General features: G+C 34.6%; 1 protein-coding gene across 1 annotated transcript; it reads right to left on the reverse strand.

Moving 5' to 3' along the window:
• Nucleotides 1-3,806: 3,806 nt before the first annotated feature.
• LOC115412224 (uncharacterized) lies at nucleotides 3,807-16,997 on the reverse strand. The gene is made up of 7 exons (XM_030124603.1): nucleotides 16,827-16,997; nucleotides 14,346-14,460; nucleotides 14,058-14,227; nucleotides 12,643-12,788; nucleotides 11,535-11,676; nucleotides 9,395-9,540; nucleotides 3,807-6,762 (listed from the first exon to the last, which is right to left on the reverse strand). The coding sequence occupies exons 1-7, from the start codon at nucleotides 16,867-16,869 to the stop codon at nucleotides 6,664-6,666; spliced, it is 861 nt and encodes a 286-aa protein (XP_029980463.1). The 5' UTR covers nucleotides 16,870-16,997; the 3' UTR covers nucleotides 3,807-6,663.
• Between the last annotated feature and the right edge of the window lie 5,952 nt (nucleotides 16,998-22,949).

Raw genomic sequence — 22,949 nt, forward strand, 5'->3', positions numbered from 1 at the left:
TACAAAAGGAACTAAGAACTGAAATGGGATTAAGTACTCGTATCGGTACTCGGTAACAGCAAGTACTCAAATGTAAGTACTCATACTCGGTCTGGAAAGAAGTGGTATCGGTGCATCCCTAGAAATTTGGTATATGGGTAATTCATAGCAAGAAAAGTCGAAGCTGCATATTTTAACTTTATTGGGCCAACGGCTTTGGAGTTATTGCAATTTCATTTTTTACTTTTTTGTGAAAACGGCCATGGCAGCCAGATTTCAAATTGCTGTAACTCTGCAACCACAGGTCCGATTTTAAAAAGCAAGGTATTTCTGTACATTTGGGTATTTTTGAGTTGGATGACCTTATGATTTATATTTTGATCTTGAAATTGATACTGTGGGACACGCCTGACCTCTATGATACTATTATGAAAAATGTAGCCCTATGTGTCAACTACATCATATTAAAAAAATTTTAATTGCGATATCTCAAAAACCGTTTGTCTGATAAAGTTAAAATTTGAAATTTTGGCTTTCCTGGCTATGAATTACCTATATATATATTTTCATAAAAATAGGAGGGGATGAGGTTTAAAAATGCCATTTTTTTGGGCGATCTGAGATGGACTGACACGTCTTAAAACTCTGGATGTTGAACTGATTAGAAATCATACTTTTTTTTAAGTGCCAGTCACTGGCGGATGTGCAAAAATACTCTGTATGCAAAGTGTGCTAGAAGTAAAACTACAAACATTTTGGCATTGTTATTATTGGCTTAATCCAGGGGTGTCAAACTCATTTCAGTTCAGGGGCACATTCAGCTAAATTTGATCTGCAGTGGGCCGAACCAGTAAAATAATAATATATAAATAATGTCAACTCCAAACTTTTCTGTTTTAGAGTGAAAAAAGTAAATTTACATTATGAAAAGGTTTACATCTACAAACTATCCTTTCAAAAGATGTGAACAATATGAAAAAACTGAAAAAATAAGTTTAATTTTAACAATATTCTGCCTCAGTTTATCATTTACACATGTGCATTATAACTTACAAATCACAGTGGATCTACAAATACAAAACATTTAGTAACAGGCAGAATATTGTTAAAATTGTACTTACTTCTCTTAATACATTTCAGGTTGTTTATATTTGTTCAGGTTATTCACATTTTTTGGGAAATTCTACTTTGTCTTTGTGTAAATCCATGAAAATATTTACATTTACAAAGAGAAAAATTTGGAGTTGTCATTATTTATGTTATTATGATAGTATTTGACTGAATTGGTCTGAATGTGGAACCTGAACTAAAAGGATTGTTAATATCTTGGTGTAATTTTTGCATTTCATAAATTCATCCCAGGGGTTGGACTGGACCCTGTGGGCCGGATTTGGACCCCGGGCCGCATGTTTGACACCTGTGGCTTAATCTAATGGTGATGCATCATAATCTATGAACTGATTTTTATTTTAATATAAATTTCGAATCAACTAATACCTCAAATAAATGTAAACATAAGAGTAAAAAAATACAGTAAAGGGTGCCATGATCTGATGCACAACCTACGGACAGGTGAGTAAAATGGAATCAGAAAACCACATCTGATCCAGTGTCAGATTCGGTTCAGTTACTGGAAGCCAGAAAGTGAAAAAAGGAAATGAAAGAAGTCAAAACAAATCTCTTGCTTGTGCGTTAAAGGCGACAACACATTTGACAAAACATAAAAGCCCTTCTATGGACAAATATCACACATTAGCATTCACTACAAACATATTTATGGGATTTCTGTTCTGTTTATCTATGTACCCCATATCCGTTCCTATTAAATAAACCAGAAATAAATACCTTGAATTTATACTCAACCCTTTCATGCACAAATTATGAGAACCTTAACCAAATTTTTTTCCTCAGTGTTTTTATTCCTCTTTAGGCATGAAAAAAACAATGCGCTTGAAAATTTTGTTCTGGGGAAAAAAAAAAAAAAAAAAAATATATATATATATATATATATATATATATATATATATATATATATATATATATATATATATATATAAAATTTTAAAAATACATTAAAAAAAAAATTCTTATGAACCTATTTTTCATGAAGTTGCAAAAATGTCTACTCAGCTGGACACCACACATTTAATTTTTGAGGCACAGAAACATGTATTTTCTGATAAATTGTGTGAAAACTATGGGGAGGGCTTAAGATTCTGGGGGTTTATGCTCAGGAGAGATCTACATAATGTTACCAATTCATGTCAGAAAAGATATGTAGTGTCTTAAAACTTCAATAAGGCTATGTGTTTAAAAAAAAATAAATAAAAATCCATGAATATACAAGAGAACAGCTGTAGAATAGCTGTCCACTGTAGTGACCACTAGGCATGAAAGGCTTAAACACTCTGAGTAAAGATAGTTTGACTCAATACTAAACAATGACTGTTTACTGAGCTCAAAAAAAATGTAGCAGGGCTTCAAATTAAGTTTTTTTTCCTTTCAGTTCTTAGAAAAAACTATGAAACTGGAAAGACAAAAACACACAAGGAAAAAAAAAAACAAAAACAGACCCCATGAACAGGTTTATACACTTAATAATTTTGCCTTTGCAAAAATTAGAAGTATAATGGATAGAAGAGACTGATATTTCCCATTATTCAGTAACTTTGTGAATAAAATGTATTCAATCCAAACTCCACATTACTGATTTTATTCACAGACACATAAAAATTACATTCTTTCAGATTTCTGCACTATTTTATCTTAGTATTTGTCATAAACGTGTTGAAACTTTATTGGATTCATACTGGTCACATGGCTTTTATGTCTCGTCATGTGGCCAATATGAATTAAATAAGGTTAATTGTTGACCTGCTGTGAAACAATGCATCAATCTTTATTTTATTCAAACTTTACAGTAAAAAAAAAAAAAAAAAAGAAACAGCAACAGTGAGTGAATATTCAACAGTGACCTATTTTTTTGTCGCTTTCTCATTCAGGTTTCATTACAATGACTCATACATTTGTTCATGATGTCTCAATTCAATACATCACCCAGATCTGACTCTTACAGTGTTCTGAAGAAACCATGCTAGCCTACATGTGACACTGTGTTCGCAAGAAAAAGATCCTCTCATCATCTTTAAGTGCTGATTAATTTAAAACAAAAACAAAGTGGTCCATTACAAACGATGAAATACCTGTTTAAAGGAACTGTATGTGGTATTTCTACTTAAAACGTTTTAAAAAATATATGAAAATATGATTATGCTGTGAATGTATATGACCACAAGAGGGAGTAATGAGTAAGACATTTTCCAGTAATAACACTGGTCAACAAGAAATTTATTGTTTAAGTTTTTTGAGCTGATTTAGGATAATTTTGGTGTGCTGAATCCAAAAATCACATTAATTTTGCTCAATCAGGTCAACTTTCTGAACTATGCTACATATTGGCTTTTTAACATTTTTGCTTACATTTATGGGCATTTTCACATCATATCATACAAAATACTTTCATATTTCTTGCAATAAATGAGTTCTGAAGATTTTACTTTTGCCAATTCATGATTAATGTTTTTTTTAATATTACAGGTGAATGAAATGGCTTCGACTAGAAGATCTTGCAAAAATAAGCCTGACGTATTCTGCTACATCAGCGGTGAATACATAATAAATAATAAATACATCCTATTAGAAAATGATTTTTTTTCTCTTAAAACCTATTTTGGGTGAGAACTATATAAAAAATCCACTGATAAAGTCACAAAAATGTAATCAATTTTGTGAGAAGATCAAATTTTTCAAAATCAAATTAGCAAAAAAACCTGACCTGATTGAGAAAAACAGATGTCATTTTTGGATTTAGCGGTGCAAAATGGTCCTAATTCAGTTGAAAAAACCTAGACAACTTGCAAAAAACATTTTTTTGTAACCCAGTGTAATGAAGATGCAACTATTAAGAGTCAAAGTAATAAAAGCTGTTGTTTTCACCACTGGATACAGCTCTGAATGAAATAATAGAGTTTGATGATGAAATAACAGCCTTTCTTCTACACAGGTGAGCTTGATTATGAGAAGAGATAAACTTATTATGGGATGTTACTGTCTTTAAGATGCTGTTTGTTGATCTATGGTTCAGACTAAAGTGTGTCCGTTCTGACCTTGTTTGTTCGATTCCAAACAGATCTTTAATGCAGTTATTGACAACACAAACCGTACTGAAAACAGATGTGATTTGTGGTTTTACTGTGGCTGGTGCTAACAGAGCTAGAATGTAAACTATCAGCTGACACTTCTACTACTTTGTCATTTTGACTCTTGGTTCTCATGCCATTTCCTTTCCTTCAGCTTTGGAAAAATGCGCCATGGTGTTAGTTTTCAGTTTTCATCACCATGGGAGACCCACTACTCCCTCTAATGGTCACATAAATCCACTAGACCAGGGGTGTCAAACTCATTTTGGTTCAGGGGCCATATTTAGCTCAATTTGATCTGAAGCGGGCCAGACCAGTAAAATAATGACTTAAAGACATATTTAGGTAAAAGGTGACCTAGTATCCAGCTGTCTGAAGACATTTTCCAACAGCAGAGAGACCGTTGATAGGCCATGTGGGTGAGTGGGCAATATGTCTGACTAAATATCACACTCATTCCATTAAAGTAACTTAACACTGGTGCTTTGTATATCTAGTACAAAGGACTGTTGGGGCCATGCTGAGAATGACAAGAATCAGTAGTTGTAATATTATAAGAACAGAGTCAAAATATTGAGAGAATAAAGTTGTAATGTAATGCAGACAGTCAAAATCCTTAAAATATTCTTTGTTGATACTACCTTCTTATTTAATGCTAAGTTCTATTAAAGAGGTTATATGTAGTATTGATATTCCATAGAACACACTTAAGACGACGAATCAATGCTACGTATCCACAGTCTATATCACTCACTGAATAAAGTATAAAGCTCAGTGTTTAGCCACATCTCTATTATGGTATCAAGTTTTTTTCTCAAAACAAAAACTCTCAGCCTGTTATTTTCAGTTGGTCAAAAAAAAAATCAGTGTATTATCTTCATGTGTCGCATCCGCTGATTCTTTACATTATAGCTCTGTTAGCTGAGTTCTGTATTTAGGCAGAAAACAGCCACAGTAAAACCACAAATCACCTGCTTTCTGTAGGGTTTGTGTTGTCAATAACTGCACTAAAGATGTGTTCGGATTCATACAAACAAATTTCAGAATTGTTTAAGGCTACGTTCAGACTGCAGGCAAATGTGGTCCAAATCTGATTTTTTTTTCCCTCATATGTGACCTGTATCCGATCCATTAAAGACAGTTTGAACAGTACAAATCTGATTTTTTCAAATCCAACCCAGGCCACTTTCATATGTGGTCCTAAATCCGATATGGATCTGATATTTTGCAATGCCACTTCAATCTGAAGGGCCAGGTCACCTTTATCCGACCTTTACATCATTGAAATGTGACAAACGTCACATTTTTGGGTCCCAGGAGAGTTACTTCCGTAAAAGCAGTGTGTGCCTGTGTTGTCGCGTTTTACGTCAGGACCTCTTTTGCGCATGCGGGTCACTTCAGGGTCACATTGAGTTCATACTCAAAACTGATAGAAGTCCCATTTAATGTGTAATATAAAAGAGCACACAAAAAATTGGATTTCATGAAAAAAAAAAAAACCTGAATTGTGCACTAAGACCTGCTGTCTGAACATAGTCTAAGATGTGGATCCACAAACAGTGAATTTAGCAAACTTGACTGACATATAACCCCTTTAAGAAACTTCACATTTATAAAATGGAAACTTCACTTCTCATGATATTTCTTTTCTCAGAATATTCTATCTTTACTCATTATTCTGTTCTGTATGTAGAGCAGTTTAAATTTGATAATATTAAGACTTTTTTTTTAATATTCTAGCTAGTAATAGAAGTAGTAGTCGCATAATATTATGAATTATCTTAAAGTTTTACAACTTAATTGAAGTAACAGTTTGCCAGTCTATATTCATGTAATACTGATTTTTCCTCCTCAAAATAATACAACTTCTTCCCCTCAATATTACAGATTCATTCTAATAATACTACAATTTTTCTGTAATTTTTTCTTGAAATGTGACTTTTTCCTGAAACAGTACGTTTCCCTGTCACTATGGCCATAATAAAAACACTTAGATCCAGAGAATATTGTTTTTTTCTTAATTTGTTGATATTGCACACAAAATGTAGAGTTTTATGAGTATTCTGAATCATGTTCTGTCTTCGAGTTCCTGTTTTGGCTTTTGTGTTACATCAAAAGGTGCAAATAAGGCTTAATTATTTGTGCACTGGTTTGATCTGGTTATTTTATGTAAATTGGCACATACACACCTTTACTGGTCAGTGAAGATTTTCTTTTTCCAATGCTGTTAAACCAAATAAGGGTTTGGACATTAATGCAGCACGGAGTCCATCCTCTGTCTGATTATTCAGTCTTTTCATGGCTCCATTTTCATTTCACCGATGAGTGCAGCTAAATGTACTTTATCTTTCCACCGTCTGATGGTTCCTTAAAATCCACAGTAACATCTCATTTGAAGGTGCATCATCCATGTAAATGTGTTGGTGTCAGGTCAGCGTTCAGACGCCAAAGCTGCAAATGGAGCCGACATCAAGTAGCAGAGCATTCAGTCTTTTCTGACTTCTGTTAAGACGATTTCAGAAATGGGATCACATTCCTCATCACTGATGGGAGAGAGAGGGATGTGGTGGATGGAACAGAGCAACTAGATGAGACAAAAACAAACAGAGACAATGGTTGAAAACAGTGAGATATCAGCACTCACACACTTACTAATTATTTAATACTAATAGTACTTGTATTTCAGCATATCTAAAACTTAAGCATAAGCCAAAACTAAATGTAAGATACATAGGAAAGCATCTAAAAAGTGGACACTTCTTTTATCTTGTTGATGAAAAAGCAGAGCCAGCCCTCTCCTCTCACCCACTTATTATATTTGTTCTATATTCTACTAAAACACTTGGATTAGCAACTCAGTCTTTCATTCACATTTGAGGTGTGGACATTGAATTGCACCTGAAAAGGAAGTTTTATATGTTTTGCTTCTCCGAATAAACAAAGAATGGAAAAGAAAAAAAAAAAAAAATTGCAATCCAGCGGGTTCCACTCTTGGGCCAGAACAAGCGAAAGTGAACACCAATGTCAAAAATTAAATTTTCACTTAGGCAAATTTTTTTTTAGCTTAAGAACTCTATTTTATGGAACTGTTTACAAAATTTCACTGCTACTTGTAGAAAAAAAACAGATATAAAGATATAATCAATATAAAATGAAACCTAAAAAGGACTCAAATATGTAAATGCACTATTAACTTTAATTATAATATTTGTTCTTGCTTGTATAAGTGATATTTTAAGCCTGCGAATCTGTGGGAACTAGTTATTCAACAGTACAAGAATATAAAAATGTTACATACAATCAAATTATTTGTAAAATATGCTCTGCTATTAGCTGCATATATTACTTCAGTTGTAATATGTATGTTAAATAAAACTTAATGAGCATATTTGTAATGTTTTAGTTCCAGCAAGATCTTTTATTATGACTACTGAACAAAGTGACAAACTGCTGTCCCCGTGTCACAACATACTTGTGTTCAGAAAAGCGTAAACATTTTTATCCAATATTGATCACAATTGTAGTTTAACATCATAGCTAAAACCCTAGGTTTCATTTAGTATCAATTTCTTACGAGAACAGCACGTTTTGTATATTTGCGTGAAGTGAATATAAATTATGTTCATTTTGAGTCCCCGTGTCGCGCAGCTGTTATTTAAGTATTTTTACACCAAAATTTTATTTCTGTAAATTGTACCATGGGTCATGTGAAGGTATTTACAGAGACCTATTCATACATGTATTAAACATAGAGATAAGTTATTTAGTTTTCAACACAGAGCTTACTGAACATGAAATGTGTCTCTGTGTCACCGCTTGATCTGGCCGTCTTACTTTTATTAACAGGTATACTGAAAACAGAACATGGACCTACAGGTGCCTCAAATGGTCGGTGTGTTTGTCTCATTATGTGACTGTTGTTTTCTCCTGCCTCCATCATCATTATTCATTTATCCATACAGTTGTGATAAAGTGTATTATATAGTTACATGGATGGTAGAGGTTTCTGTTATTGGTACTAACAGCTGCAGTAGTAGTAGATCCACTTTTAGTACTTGTATTTGGAGTAGTAGTGGTAACAGTCATGGATATTCGCACTAGTTATTGGTAGTTATACTAGCAACAGCGATTCTAGTTTTTAACAGTTATTGTTCATTTTGCTGTGCATCCATGTGTCCCCCCCTGTTCCTATAGGTACATTTTTCCTTCCACTGTCACCAAGTGTCTGCTTCTGGAAGATTCTGTTGGTGTATGTAAATTGACTTAAGAGTCCGGTTTAGACCAGCTCTATATGTCATGAGATAACTTCTGTTATGATGTGGCACTATAGAAATTCAATTTCATTGATTGGTTGACTGACTGACAGCTTAATCCAAGTCCAAACTCATAAACAAACAGATCAAGACAGCAAGAGACGAGCACCTCCTATTTTCTGTTTGTTAAAAGGTACAAGCTTTGAGGAAACTGTTATCAAGGCTTCAGTTCCTTGAGAGACAGATTTAAAAGGGGTCATATTTTGCTAAACCCACTTTTATTAGTATTTGGTACTTTTATTTGTGTATTTGGACCCTAATAGTTCAAAACGTTTGAATTTGAACCCTCCAGGTGCTGCAAAGTTATCTTTATATTCATTTTGCAAAAAATCGAGTGGATTTCTACAACCCGTTTAATTCCTTCTTAATTCGTTATGTCTATAACTAGTTATGTCACAATATTTGCACATATAAGGTCAAGACTCCAGACAAACATTTCTCCAAGTACGACATAATTGTTTGTAAGCAGCCGCGGTTGTAGTCCATACTGAAAATATGTTCAAACTTCGAGCCGATTACTTAAAATGTTCAGTTGTTGGTTGAACAGAACAGAACAGAGCAGCACAGCCAACAACCTGGAGGGGGTGGGGCGTGAAGTGGCTCATGTGCATTTAAAGGGCCAGCGCTCCAAACGGCCTTTCTGGTGTCATTACTCAGAAATAGGGTTGAAGATGGACCTGTAGAGTTGAATTAATGAAGAATTCAGACCCAAACATAACATTTACTGTTTATGTAGACCACAGGGAAATGTTTTAAAATGTATAATTCCACTTAAAAAAGCAAAATATCACCCCTTTAAGACTGTTCAGATTTGCATCCAAACGGTTTATTAGGTGGGTGTTGTAGTATTTTAACCGGATAAAATGCATCCTGTCTGCGAGTGTGTTTGTTATGTGAGCTTACGTTGGCTGGCATCTGGACTGGAGGCTGCAGAAAGCGCTTGATTCTCTGTCGCTGGAAAATGAGGACGTACGCCAAAATTATGAGAACAAGCACAGTGAAGGACACCACTACGCCCGCTATTATCCCCCTCTCTGTGTTTGTTGCTCCTGTAAAAATCCAACACAAAAGACATACAGGCAAGTGAGACAGGTGATCTATCACAGTGTTTAATATCTTTACATGATTTATGAGCCTTAAAACTCAGATAATGATGCAGTTTATTTAAAAAATACTGCAACTTTCAAAACATTAATACTTTTAAAAAGGACTTTACCGCTGTTTCTTCAGTCATTTTAAGGAAACACTAATATAACACTACTACAATCTGTAGCCGACAACTTCAGATGTTTTCCCATGAACCCAAAGCCTAAATATGTTTAGACTCTGGAACAAACTGTCATATTACAAAACAAAACCATCCAACCAGTTGATGAGTATCGTTTTTCAAGTAACTGATTTAACACAGTCTCTAAAGCAAACCGTAAAATGTTCAAAAAGCTATCAGTGCTGTGCACAAGTGTGTACTTAATGCACTGAGATAATGTATCATAATACACATGAATAAGCTTGAACAGCTGCAATGATTCACTGACTTATGAATTAGAAAAAAATTTATATTTGAATGAGTTGGGATTTTTCAGGAAAAATGACAATAACATTTCTCAGATGAACGGATTTGTCTAATTTTCTGCCCTTTTTGTCTTTTACAGATTCAGTTAAACATCTTAAGGTTTGGATTACAGGTAGAATTAAGAAATCAACTGAGAAAACTGAACAAATCTGCACATTTGAAAAGCATTTGTTTGTCATATTTAAATTAAAAGGACCAAAACAATTGACTGATGGAGATTACCAGGAGTTGTTCTACTTGTCTTTACAGAAAACCTTTTATTAAAAACAATAAATTAAATCTCTACATGTATTTTTCTGGTTCCTCCGTTGTCCTTATCTCTTTAATTCTCCATTTGTGCTGCATGGGGATTAAATAGTTTCTCTAGAATTACCATTACAAATTAAAGATTTGAAGAATTTGACATTACCAGACACTACATATGTTAGGAGGTTTAGCTTTGATTACATATTCACTGTGACATTGTGTCAATGAGCTTATGTAATGTCACAATATTCATTACCCCGCCCCACGAAGGGGAGGCAAGGAATATTGTTTTTGGTTCGGTTTGTTTGTTTATTAACAGTCTGACAGCAAAACTATTGCTTGAATTCATACCAAACTGGGTTTATAGATTGCCAGTCATTACATTTTGGGAAAAATATGTCAAAGTTAAATTTTTTTAAATCTTTTTTTTCCTCCCATTTACTTATAACGGGTAAAATTTCAAACATCTATGAAAACATAAACTTTGTTTCAATTTACTTCAAACTTAGCACATACATAGAGGCAACTGATATGCTGACATCACCATATGCAGAGACATGATGACATCAGCTGATGCCAAAATAAGCTACAATATGTGTGAGGGGTGGGGTTTGTTGTGCCTGGCACCACTTGTTTTGATCATTTTTTGGACACATAACGTTGCTGAACCCGAACCTGACCAGATCATACCACTTCCCCCACAGGCTTGTACTGTAGGCACTAGGCATGATGGGTAATCACTTCATCCACCTCACCTCCACTCTGATGTGTCTGTTACTCTGGAACAGGGTCAGTCTGGACTCATCAGACCACATGACCTTTGTCCATTGAAACACAGTCCAATCTCTCTATCAAACTGATGGTTGTTTAAGAAATGAGAAGCTACTCATTGCATCAGTTATGGTTAAAGAACTTGTTGCAGCTGAAACATATCGATCACTGCAGTAATTATCCAATGGAAGGATCTGAACTATTGGCTTAGTTTATTCGAGGTGGAGATTTTTTTTGGCCAAGGTGTGTAAATCTGCTGAGACTTTAAAATCACTTTCTTTGTGACACTTGAAAAAACACGATCATGTATGTTACCAGTAAATTACATCGTTTCCATATAAGCAGCAGATTACACATTGCATGTGGTTAGGGCTGGAAAAGCAATGGCTTATTTGGTTCTTCAATGAGTAAGATGCTTTTATTGTGGCTTAAAATTAAAAGACATGTTCTTACCTGCATTAGGAATGTCCTCACACTTAGTACAGCTGGGAAGTCCTACACGTTTGTTGAAGTTGGTGTACTGCGCTTGTACACAGCATCGCTGTCCTTCCTCCAGGTCGTGGATGGTCAGAGTGGAAGGAGAGTCTTTACAGTCCTGTTGAAAGGAGAATGAGTCACAAAAAAAAAATTCTGACATTTAAGACATCATAACTGATTTGTACAGATGCATGTTAATTAAAATTAAAACAAGGAACTGCTCATCTTGACAACTCTTATTCATCACTTAGACCTACTGATTGCACTGTCCATTCTATGCTCATTTTCACTGAGTGCATTTCCTTTCATTCTTTTTTTTGACCAACTATACCATAGAAAAGAACGAGTCATACTCCGCAGCAGGTTCACCCTCACCTCTTTAACTGTGGGAAATGTGTACATCCATTCATTACTCAGAGCTATTACAACTCCCACTGCTGCTCTAATTCCACGTTAGACATTTTTATCTTATGTCAGAAACTCTTGGGAGATGATTCCCATAGGGTTTGTGAATACAGTTCCAGAAAGCTGTGGTTAAAACGGGCCCTATTCCAGAAATAGTAACTTGCATTTCAGGGTAATTTTGCCACACATTGCAAAACTAACAGGCTTAATGTGGAAAAATCATTTCATCCCTGCCCACATTCTGAGGAAATACAACAGTGTTAAAACAATAGGAGCAACAGTGTGACACATCTCATAATATCCTGAAGGAAATGTGACTTATCACGTCCTGTCTGACCTAAGGTTGTCGCATGCTGAATCTTTGATCTGAACTGGACTTAAATAGACTGTGGTGCCTATAACTTCTTTTACATTACCTACAATTAGTCCTGTTTCAGTTGCCTCATTAACCAATATGAAGAATACCAAAATAATGTTACAATTTCAGGTAGTTTACTGTGGATAGATATCTTTACAAAACAACCTGTAAATCCATAAACATCAATTACACTTTTACCTTGTTAGCATCTACACACTCTGCCACAAGGGAAAAATTCATATGTCCTTCAGCTTAAGAAAAGAAAAATAAAATAGAAAACAGAGTAAAAATCATTGCTGCTAAGCTGCTGAGGATTCTCACCTTCAGTGACTGCTGTTCTTTGCCGTAGCAGACCCTGTATCCCGCGTGGTCTCCATTCTCCTTAGCCAAAATATGGTCCCGACTCAGATGAACAGCTAAATATCCTGGTCGTGCCGTCAGACTGAGGTTAGGGGTACAGGAGTCACCTGGACAAGAATATACAGACCAGAGAGTAATTACAGGAAAAACCAACATAGGCTTGCTACACCATCAAAAGAGCACTATTTATTAAAAGAGCAAAAATAATACTATACTTACCTAAATCTGTTAATCCACTTAATTCATTGATATAATAAGAAATGCCACTAAGTCTGACCACTAACGGGAAATGGACATGATGTGGTCAGTTTTTACTTAAGGCTGGAAAATGGCTCACTCTAGAGTTAGAATTGTGAACTACAGAAATGTCCACTCTGACTGTACTACTGTCTTTCAGATGCTTCTTCTTCCTCACATACAAGCTTTGGCCAAGTGTTGATAACATCAACTCAGAACACATAAATCCAACAGAAGCACAATGTCATTTCAGTCCATCAAGTACTTCATAATACATTCAACGAGCGCAGAATAACCAGACTATCTCTAGTACTAAAGTTTGGGTGAAATGCATTGCCCATATCTTTGTAACGTTCCCTTCTGGGATATTTGTTCATTCATTCAATTTCCAAACAGTTTATTCCTCAGTGCCTATAGCAGCAAGAAAGAGGGAGAGGGCCCACCCCTCTGGGACAATGAAGTTAAATTCACTTTGCTCCAGTAGAAGCATGTGGCCTCCACCTGAAAAACACCCACACAAACACATGAACATCTGTAAAATCTAACAGTAAAAACCAGAACCATCTAGTGATTGGAAATGGTGAAAAAGACGTGCACCATGAGCAAACAATTCAACATGATGGCATTCATCCATAAATATACAGTCTTCATGTCATTCATTTAGCCTGATAGGATCACAACTCTCTCTGCTCCGAAAATAAATCACAAACACATTCACTTCACAACTAAATGACAGCCACGAAAGCTTCTTTAACTTCTGACAACCTCACACTGTGGTTTACCCCGCGGTTCAACTGGTTAACACCTCTAACCACACTGTGATGGAAAGACGCATCAAAACAACACTTTGGGTTTCCATGTGATAGTCTGCCGCTGACACACAGCAAACTTGCTAATGTAATAATATTAACATGAGAATATTTTTCTTCCTGTTCCATTTTTGGTCATGAACTAGGTACAAGTAGTTGGACTTGCTGTATATAACTTGTTTTGTGAAATTGCTTTCCAAAACTATGCATTCAAATGAGCAAACTACACCTACACTACACCTGAGAGTAGTAAAGCACAGACCAGCACATCCGGTAATCAGACAATGCATCACACCGCCTTTGAAACACCTCACGTTTGTGTTTTCTCACCTTGTCTGTTGCAAGCCTCAACTGGTTTCGATCTCAGCCCATTTCTTTCCGCCAACACCCGTATCCTAACACAGCCATACAGAGCTTCCAGTTTAGTGAAACTGACATCACAGGAGTTCAGAGATGTGTGGACACAGGATTTGACATTTAGCCACTTGTTTGCGTCAAATCTGAGGACAACAGAATACTTGTGTTATCAGCCATAATCGACATTTAATATGTTTTTGTCAAACAATCCATGCATAATAAAAGAAGTTACAACAGGACACTACATGTCTGTGGCCTTACTGGCTATACTGAACAGTGTATGTGACATTTCTCTCTGTGGAGGAAGGAGTCCACGTAAGCACCCAGTTATCAACACGGATGTCCTGTGGCGGTGCAGGCGGATCATCAGATACCACTGTCAAAGAGAAGAACAAAGCATAAAACATCAAAATCTAAAAATGCACCCATTTATCACAACTTGAGTGGTTTTCCCATCTTTTTCTTGGCTTTTTTAATTGTTATTTGAAAAAAAAAACAAAAAATCTGTGTTTAAAAGTTGACTCCTACTTTAAAAACAAAAAATCTAATCTTTTGTTGAAAAACAATAAAAAAGTTCAGGGTCATGTACTAACTTTATTCTCAAGAGCAGTAGACAAAACTTTGCAGAGTTTTTTGCTTCATCAGCATAGGTGGTGCCTATAATGGTTGGGAGAATCTGAACTTGAAGTTGCTTGTTAATATTTTAAAGTCATATCATTCCTGTGTGTGGTTCGGTACCCAGACCTAAAAACCCACTTTGTTTTTGTGCCTTTAAGAGAAAATAATGACAAATTTAAGCAACTTAAGTCAGTTAAATGTGATTTATTTTACTGTGTAAGTTTAACCTTAACTGACAACATGAGAAGCTTAAGTCACGAGTCAGGTTATTATTATGCGTTTCAATTTAAGTGTTTAGTTATGTGTAATTTAAATGTTTTTATTAATCACAACTGTTTTCAGAATATGACCATAAATATAACCTTAAATGAGAAACTGTAATTGTGTGTAATACACTCAACATCCTCTTTCTACAAGTTACGTGAGTGTGTGCACGCAATTTTCCGCAAATGTAACCTTTAAACTGACGTCTTTAGAAATAACAGTGGTATTTCTCAAAGTGTATGCTAATCAGCCTCATGTAACTTTGTCATCTTTAAGACACTGAATGCACATCACTCTGAAAAGGATGAATCTGGACTCACTAGACCACATGACCTTTTTCTATTGATACACACAGTCCAGTCTTTATGCTCTTTACAAACTGATAGTTGTTATGAGACGCTACTCACTGCAACAGTTAAAGGGATAAAGACCTTGCAGCTTTGTTTGCCCATACTGTGAATTTATCATGTTCCACAGGTCCAATGACATTTCTAGACTCAATTTGAACATTGTGAGTAAAGAGATCGATCCAAAATGTAACACCTAAATTAACCTCAGTTCAGTGGTAGAACACCACTCAAACCTTTTTGTATTTTTCTTCTCATATCATTGTAAAAACAACTCTTGTTATCATTAATGTTCTTGACATTCTCTATTAACATTGACATGCACCATCCCATGATCCTTACAGAGAGTAAGTGGTGTTCACGTGTAAGCTTATTTCTTTTACTTATCCTTTTGAGAATCTCTGTCTAGTACAGTGGTTCCCAACCTTTTTTGGCTCGTGACCCCATTTTAACATCACAAATTTCTGGCGACCCCCAGACATTCAAAGCTGAGCCTGTTTTTTTTTTTTTTGCTAAAATTAATTTGTTTTTGATCATGTAATAGTTTGCTATACTATGTTGTAAATAACCGTTCATTTTAGATGACATTTAGTCTATATAACGTATATTATTATGGACGGAGGCAGAAAAGCCAGGTGTAGATTACTGCACAAAGTGAGAATTTGATTTTCCTTGGTCAGGATATGTACAGTCAGTCCAGCTTGGATTTACAAGGCTGACAATTAATACTGAACAAACAATAACTCAAACTATGAATTATGAAAGAGCTGCAGCATCTGAAACCGACCATAATGAACATTTGAAAGATAAACAGTCCTACAGTGCTTCAGTTTCAGCTTTAGAGTTTGTCATGTCTTTTATGGATTGGGATTGTCTCTCTCAACTCATCATATATTTTTATTAGTATTTTGTTTTTAAATTTATCAATCACTACAAATTTCAGGTGACCCCATGGTTGAAAAACACTGGTCTAGTACATACTGTGCACAATACTTGTAAATAAATAAAGTGTTTAAATATGTAAGTGTAGATAGATAGATAGATAGATAGATAGATAGATAGATAGATAGATAGATAGATAATTCATCAATACTGAGAATTTCTGCCCTGCTACTTTTTCCTATACTTACATGGAGCTGTAACCACACATTTTCGTCTAGAATTAATAAAGTATGCTAAATCTGAATGTTTGCACCACATTAAATATTATGACATTTCTCATTATGAGGACAAGTCTTAATGTTACATAAATTCCGTACATTTGTGCTGTTTTATAGTCGATTCCATCATGTCATAGATTTAACTGCTGTACTGATAATATTCACAAAGAGGATACCACTGTTCCAACTAAAATAGCATAAATGTCCAATTTAACTTCATGTTAACCTTCTGTCTTGTTAGCCTTAGCTCGACAGATCAGTGGCTCGTTTCTCGTAGTTTCCCGTAGATGATCATAGCTAGCATGCTAACACAAAAAGAGAACCTCGCTTTTTGGTTAACTTTGGTAACTTACCCAGAGCGATGAGTTGACAGATTAATAGAAGAGTTTTCTGCATTTTCACGGTGTCACTTCACAGAGTGGACAGTTTCTGGACAGATTTGTATTCCCTATAGTAGTCATTTGTTCTCTTTTATGTGGAGCTACACAGCTAACATTACCGTGTCCAGCTAAGCTAATATGCGCTTCCTCAAATTTTTGGCACGGAAACAGGGAGAAGTCAGCAGTGGGTTGGATATCCGACGGACATTCAAAAACCATCGGCTTAGGGACTATCAATAAGTTACTGTTCTAAACACTGGAGAAAACTTTACTCAAACTACACTCATTTAAATGTCATAGAACCAGTAAATTGTCAAAGCTGAATGGCAGCTTTGCAATATTTATGAAATAACTTTAGGAAACACCCCTTAATATTGCTTTCCAGTCTGTATGGATATTTTTTTATGAATATTATTTATATTTTTATGAAAGAATATCAATTTTTCTTCAATAGCTTCCTAGTCAAGTGACCCAGCAATTCCAAACCAGTCTCAAATTATTATAGTAAAGAGGAACTTAAGGAAATACCACTTAATACTGGTGTCCAGTCTGTATTAGTATTTATTTTTTATGAATATTATTCATATTTTTCTGAAAAATTGTCTGTTTTTCTTCAATGGCTTCCTAGTCATGTGACCCAGCGACTCCAAACCAGCCTCAAATTATTATACTAAAAAGGAACTTTAGGAAACACCACTTAATATTGGTGTCCAGTCTGTATTAATAGTTTTTATTAATATTATTCTTTTTCTTTTTTTTTTTTTTACAAAAAAGTCATTTTTTCTTCAATGGCCTCCCAGTCACATGACCTGTCATCTCCAAACCAGTCTCAAATTATTATACTAAAAAGGAACTTTAGGAAACACCACTTAATATTGGTGTCCAGTCTGTATTAATATTTTTATTAATATTATTATTATTTTGTTTTTTTTACAAAAACTGTCCATTTTTCTTCAATCGCTTCCCAGTCACATGACCCAGCGACTCCAAACCAGTCTCAAATTGTTAGACTAAAGAGGAACTTCAGAGACTGGTTTGGAGTCGCTAGGTCACATGACTAGGAAGCTATTGAAGAAAAAAGGACATTTTTTCATAAAAATATGATTGATATTCATAAAAAAAATATTAATACAGACTGGACACCAATGTTAAGTGGTGTTTCCTAAAGTTCCTCTTCAGCATAATAATTTGAGAATGGTTTGAAGTTGCTGGGTCATGTGACTGGGAAGCTGTTGAAGAAAAACACATTTTTTCATAAAAATATGAATAATATTCATAAAAAGTATTAATACAGACTGGAAACCAATATAAAATAGTGTTTCCTAAAGTTCTTCTTCAGTATAGTAACATGAAACTGGTTTGGAGTTGCTGGGTCATGTGATTGGGAAGCTATTTAAGAAAAACAGACATTTTTTCAGAAAAATATTTATAATATTCATTAAAAAAATATTAATATAGACTGGACAGTAATATTAAGTGGTATTTCCTAAAGTTCCTCTTTACTATAATAATTTGAGACTGGTTTGGAATTGCTGGGTCACATGACTAGGAAGCTATTGAAGAAAAATTGACATTCTTTCATAAAAATACAAATAATATTCGTAAAAAAATATTAATACAGACTGGACAGCAATATTAAGGGGTGTTTCCTAAAGTTATTTCATAAATATTGCAAAACTGCCATTCAACTTTGACAATGTATTGGTGCTATGACATTTAAATGAGTGTAGTTTGAGTAAAGTTTTCTCCAGCGTTTAGAACAGCAACTTATTGATAGTTCCTAAAGCGATGGCTTTTGAATGTCCGTCGAATATCCAACCCACTGCTAACTTGACCTCGGTGGCAAAGATGGCGAATTACAGTGTAAGAGCAATTCAAGGACTGCAGGATGTAAAGCCAGATTTCCTGATGCACTGCACCTGTGGTTCTCAAACTTTTTACAGTGGAGTACCCCCTGAAATATACTTTTTTTTTTAGACAAGTACCCCCTGTGCCAAAGGTGTCTGTTTATATTTTCAAAACTTTTTAAACTAACAACATATATTTAACCGCAATATATCAAAAAAAAAAATACAACATTTAAGTACATTTTATGTGGAAAATATAAACTGAAAAGTGCCCTCTTTCATTAATAAGAAATATAAATTGGTCATTAATTAACAAATGAACCTTTCATCAACATAAAATGATTACTTAGCTACTCAAATAAACTCATTTTGAATAATATAAAATAGAAATGTTTCTAAAATGTTTCCAAAGCTTAAACAAGATGATTGACAGTAAAACTATTATATGAATGTATTTATTGCGTTTTATATTTCAGCATCAATTCTCATTATTTATTTTGTATTCAGTATATGATGATGACTTACTTCATGTATTTTTCCCAAAAAAATTCCAAGTACCCCCTGAGCTTCTTCCAAGAACCCCCAGGGGTATGCGTACCCCACTTTGGGAACCCCTGCCTTACACTATGACTAGTCAAAACATTTTGAATGAACTTCATATGCATCATAACATAATGTTCAGTATGATCACTTTCAAAGACCAGTGGTGTTGAATACATGGCCCGTGGACCCAAACCGTCCCATGGGATGAATTTGTGAAATGCAAAAATTACAAGGAAGCTATAAATAATCAAGAGCTTCAAAATCATTTTAGTTTGGGGGCCACATGCAGACCAATTCAATCTCTAGTGGGTTATCATAACCTATAAATAATGACACAATTTTTTCCTCTTTGTTTAAGTAATTAAAAAAAAAAAGAAAAAAAAAAAAGAAAATTTTTACATTTACACACTGTGTTTCACAAAAAATGTGAATAACCTGAACAAATATGAACAAATGCCTAAACAGAAGTAAGTGCAATTTTAACAATATTATTGCTGTTATTAAATGTTTTGTGCATTTGTAGACCCACTGTGATCTGTAAGTTGTAATGTACATGTGTAAATAGTACATTTTGTACCTTACTTAACCCTTTCATGCATACTGGTCACTACAGTGGACAGTTATTCTCCAGCTGTTCTCTTGTATATTCATGTTTTTTTTTTGTTTTAGTTCCATATCAGCCAACACAGTGGACGCTTATGCATCATCCCATACACTGACATTGATACCATTACTGTAACTTTCCTGTTCTTTTATCTAAATCAATTGCTAATTGTTATTAGACTATAATTAACAGAGTTTTTTTTTTTGCATATTATCTGAGTGAGTCATAACTAGTATTATAGTATGTTAAAATGTGAGAAAACATCAGATTACCAGCATTAACCTCCTGAGACCCAGGAAAGTGAAATTTTTAGCTTTTTCCATTAAACAATTAGAAACCGCATAATGCAACGTTTTGGTTTTTTTTTGTTTGTTTGTTTGTTTTTCCAAGACATTTTTAAAAATTATTTTTATGTATTTATTCATATTTTTAAATGGAATGTCCTTTACAATGGACAGCATTTTTTTAAAGTGAAACTGTCAAACTTTTGTCCCCTACAGAGGACAAAAATTCATTGCTGGGTCTCAGGAGGTCAAAAATACTTTTATTTCATAGTTTTCACACAGTATGTCAGTAAATGCATGTTTCTTTGCTTCAAAAATTAAATGCATGGTGTCCGGCTGAGTGGACATTTTTGTAAAAAAAAAAAAAAAAATCAATCACATTGCTTTTTTTCATGCCTAAAGAGGAATAAAAACACTCAGGATAAAAATCTTGATTAAGGTTCTCATAATTCATGCATGAAAGGGTTAATATAAGAATAAGAATAGTTTAAATGTATATATAGTGCCTTTCATGGGACACAAGGACACGTTGCATAATAAACGAAACTGTACAAACCACAGACAGACAGACAGAAATGGAGCAGAGGTTGAAGGCTGTAGTAAACAGATCCTTTTCCAGGGCCAGGAGTGTACTGAAGGCTCTGACACCAAAGGTCTTTGTGTGGGAGATGGAAAGCAGGCCAGCAAAGGTGAGATGGACAGTTTTGTTCTTAATGAAGGACTGGAGTGGGAGGCAGTGAAGGTGGACGGAGGCTGATGTGACTCTGCTGCAGCATTTTGAACAACGCGAAGACTGTTCATGGCTTTTGTGCAGAACTCAAACACACCACTGCAATGTTCCAGACCAGAAGTTATCAAGGCATGTATGAGTTTTTCAGCTGTAGAATCAGAGAATACTGTTGTTATAGGGTGAAGTAAAGGGAATGTTAATATCTGGTCAAAAAAATTTAATTACAATAATCTACACCAAATTTCTATATTTTTTTTGTAGGTAATTACTTATATTTTCAGGAAAATATATTTTGAAATGAGAAAAAAATTTGTGAAAAAAAAATTTGAGGAGTTTTATGAGTGTGAATGTTTGGAAAATGACGAAGTTTTTTACCGTAATTCTGGGTTCATTTTATAAACTCTTAGAAATAAACTAAATTTATTCCAAATACACTGATATTTGACTAATATATTATTTGTCATTTTCTAAACACACAGTGGTCAAAATTAATAAATGCATAAAACTATACAAAATATATTTGAATATAATGTTAATAATATTTGTATGTTGTAAATACATAAAAAATAAATAAATAAATAAATGCATATGATATGTTTAATTTGATATTTACTTTTGTTGTCCATCTGTGATGCTGCCATTTTTCCAAACTCTTGCTATTTAGGTATGATAAAATATTTTTTTTCCTCTAACCAATTATTAGGTTGTAAAATACAGGGTTTGAGGTATACACTGAATAAATTTTAGGATGAAAATATCATAGGAACTTCACTTTTGAGAACTTGGTAATTCTTGCAAAAAACAGACGTTAATTTTTTTATCCATCCAGTATTTTTTTGATATTTTTCATTTAAAAATATTTGAAACAAAATTTTGCCCTTTGAGTATATTTAAGACGGCATTTAGACCTTTCCAATTATGTGTAATATTTGTCTAAAACTTGTCTGGTTCAAAATGTATGAATCAAAAAGTAGTGGGCTGTCCATCTGTGACGCCCTTTACCTCACCCTATAACCAATGGTGAATTTACCCTTCTTACCTACTGAGCTAAATGCCAGTATTGCTGGTTGCTGACCTATTTATTATGTTTGTTTTGATTCTTTTCAGGATGTGATGTTCACTCCTGTGGGTGGTGCTTGGGTGCAAATTTTTTTCCAGTGAGGGGGGTGGCAGGAGGCTCATGATGAGGTGAGGGGGCGTATGTTTAAAAAAAGTTGAGAACCGCTGACCTACAGTATGTGTTTATTGTTAAGTGTGACGTAACGCATCGCATGATTTTCCTGTTTCCGGGTCCACAGGTCCAACACGCCAAACTTTCCCTGCCCTATATAATAACACTGGTTCACTGTGCCACAGTGTTGTGTGTTAATCTATGTTAATCACACCGAGAACATTCCTTTCATCACTTTCCTTTTGATGAAAATAAAAACAGATGGCTGCACCTTCTTCAGTGGGTGTGAAACCAAACACCTGTTCATTTTTTTTTTTAAAGAAATGGAGTGTCAATTGGGGTTCAGGTTTACTGTGTGTGGTGAACTGACAGGTGACCTACATACATTTGAGCTGGGAAAACAAGAAAATCATCCAAATAATATACCGATTGTGCTTTCAATGGTTAGGGTTAGGTGATAGACAGTGATTACTTTTAGCAGTGTTTTAGTGGTTAATTCTTGTAAATAATTGTATATAACAGTGATAGTGCTGTTTTGGATTGTTCTATTAGTGTGTTTCACTGTGTTTTTGTTGAGTTTCGCTGTATTTTTAACAGTTTTTTCTGTTTTTTATAGTTCATTGATAGTTATATTTTAGCTGTAAAATCATATATAACTAGAAAAGCACTCGGAAAGCGCAGACCTCCGCCAAGGCAGATCTGTACCCCCCCCCCCAGTCACCACCAAAATTTAATCATTTGTTCCTTGCGCCACTACCAACATTTCCTGAAAATGTCATGAAATCTGTCCATAACATTTTGAGTTATCTTGCTAACTAACCAACAAACACACAAACTACAAAAGCACTGTAGATGCATTGTCTGCATAAGAAATAGATCATGGATGTCTGAGCAGTGAAATGAGGGGCTCCGTCTAC

Source organism: Sphaeramia orbicularis, chromosome 21, assembly GCF_902148855.1.
Source record: "Sphaeramia orbicularis chromosome 21, fSphaOr1.1, whole genome shotgun sequence".
Taxonomy (NCBI): Eukaryota; Metazoa; Chordata; class Actinopteri; order Kurtiformes; family Apogonidae; genus Sphaeramia; species Sphaeramia orbicularis.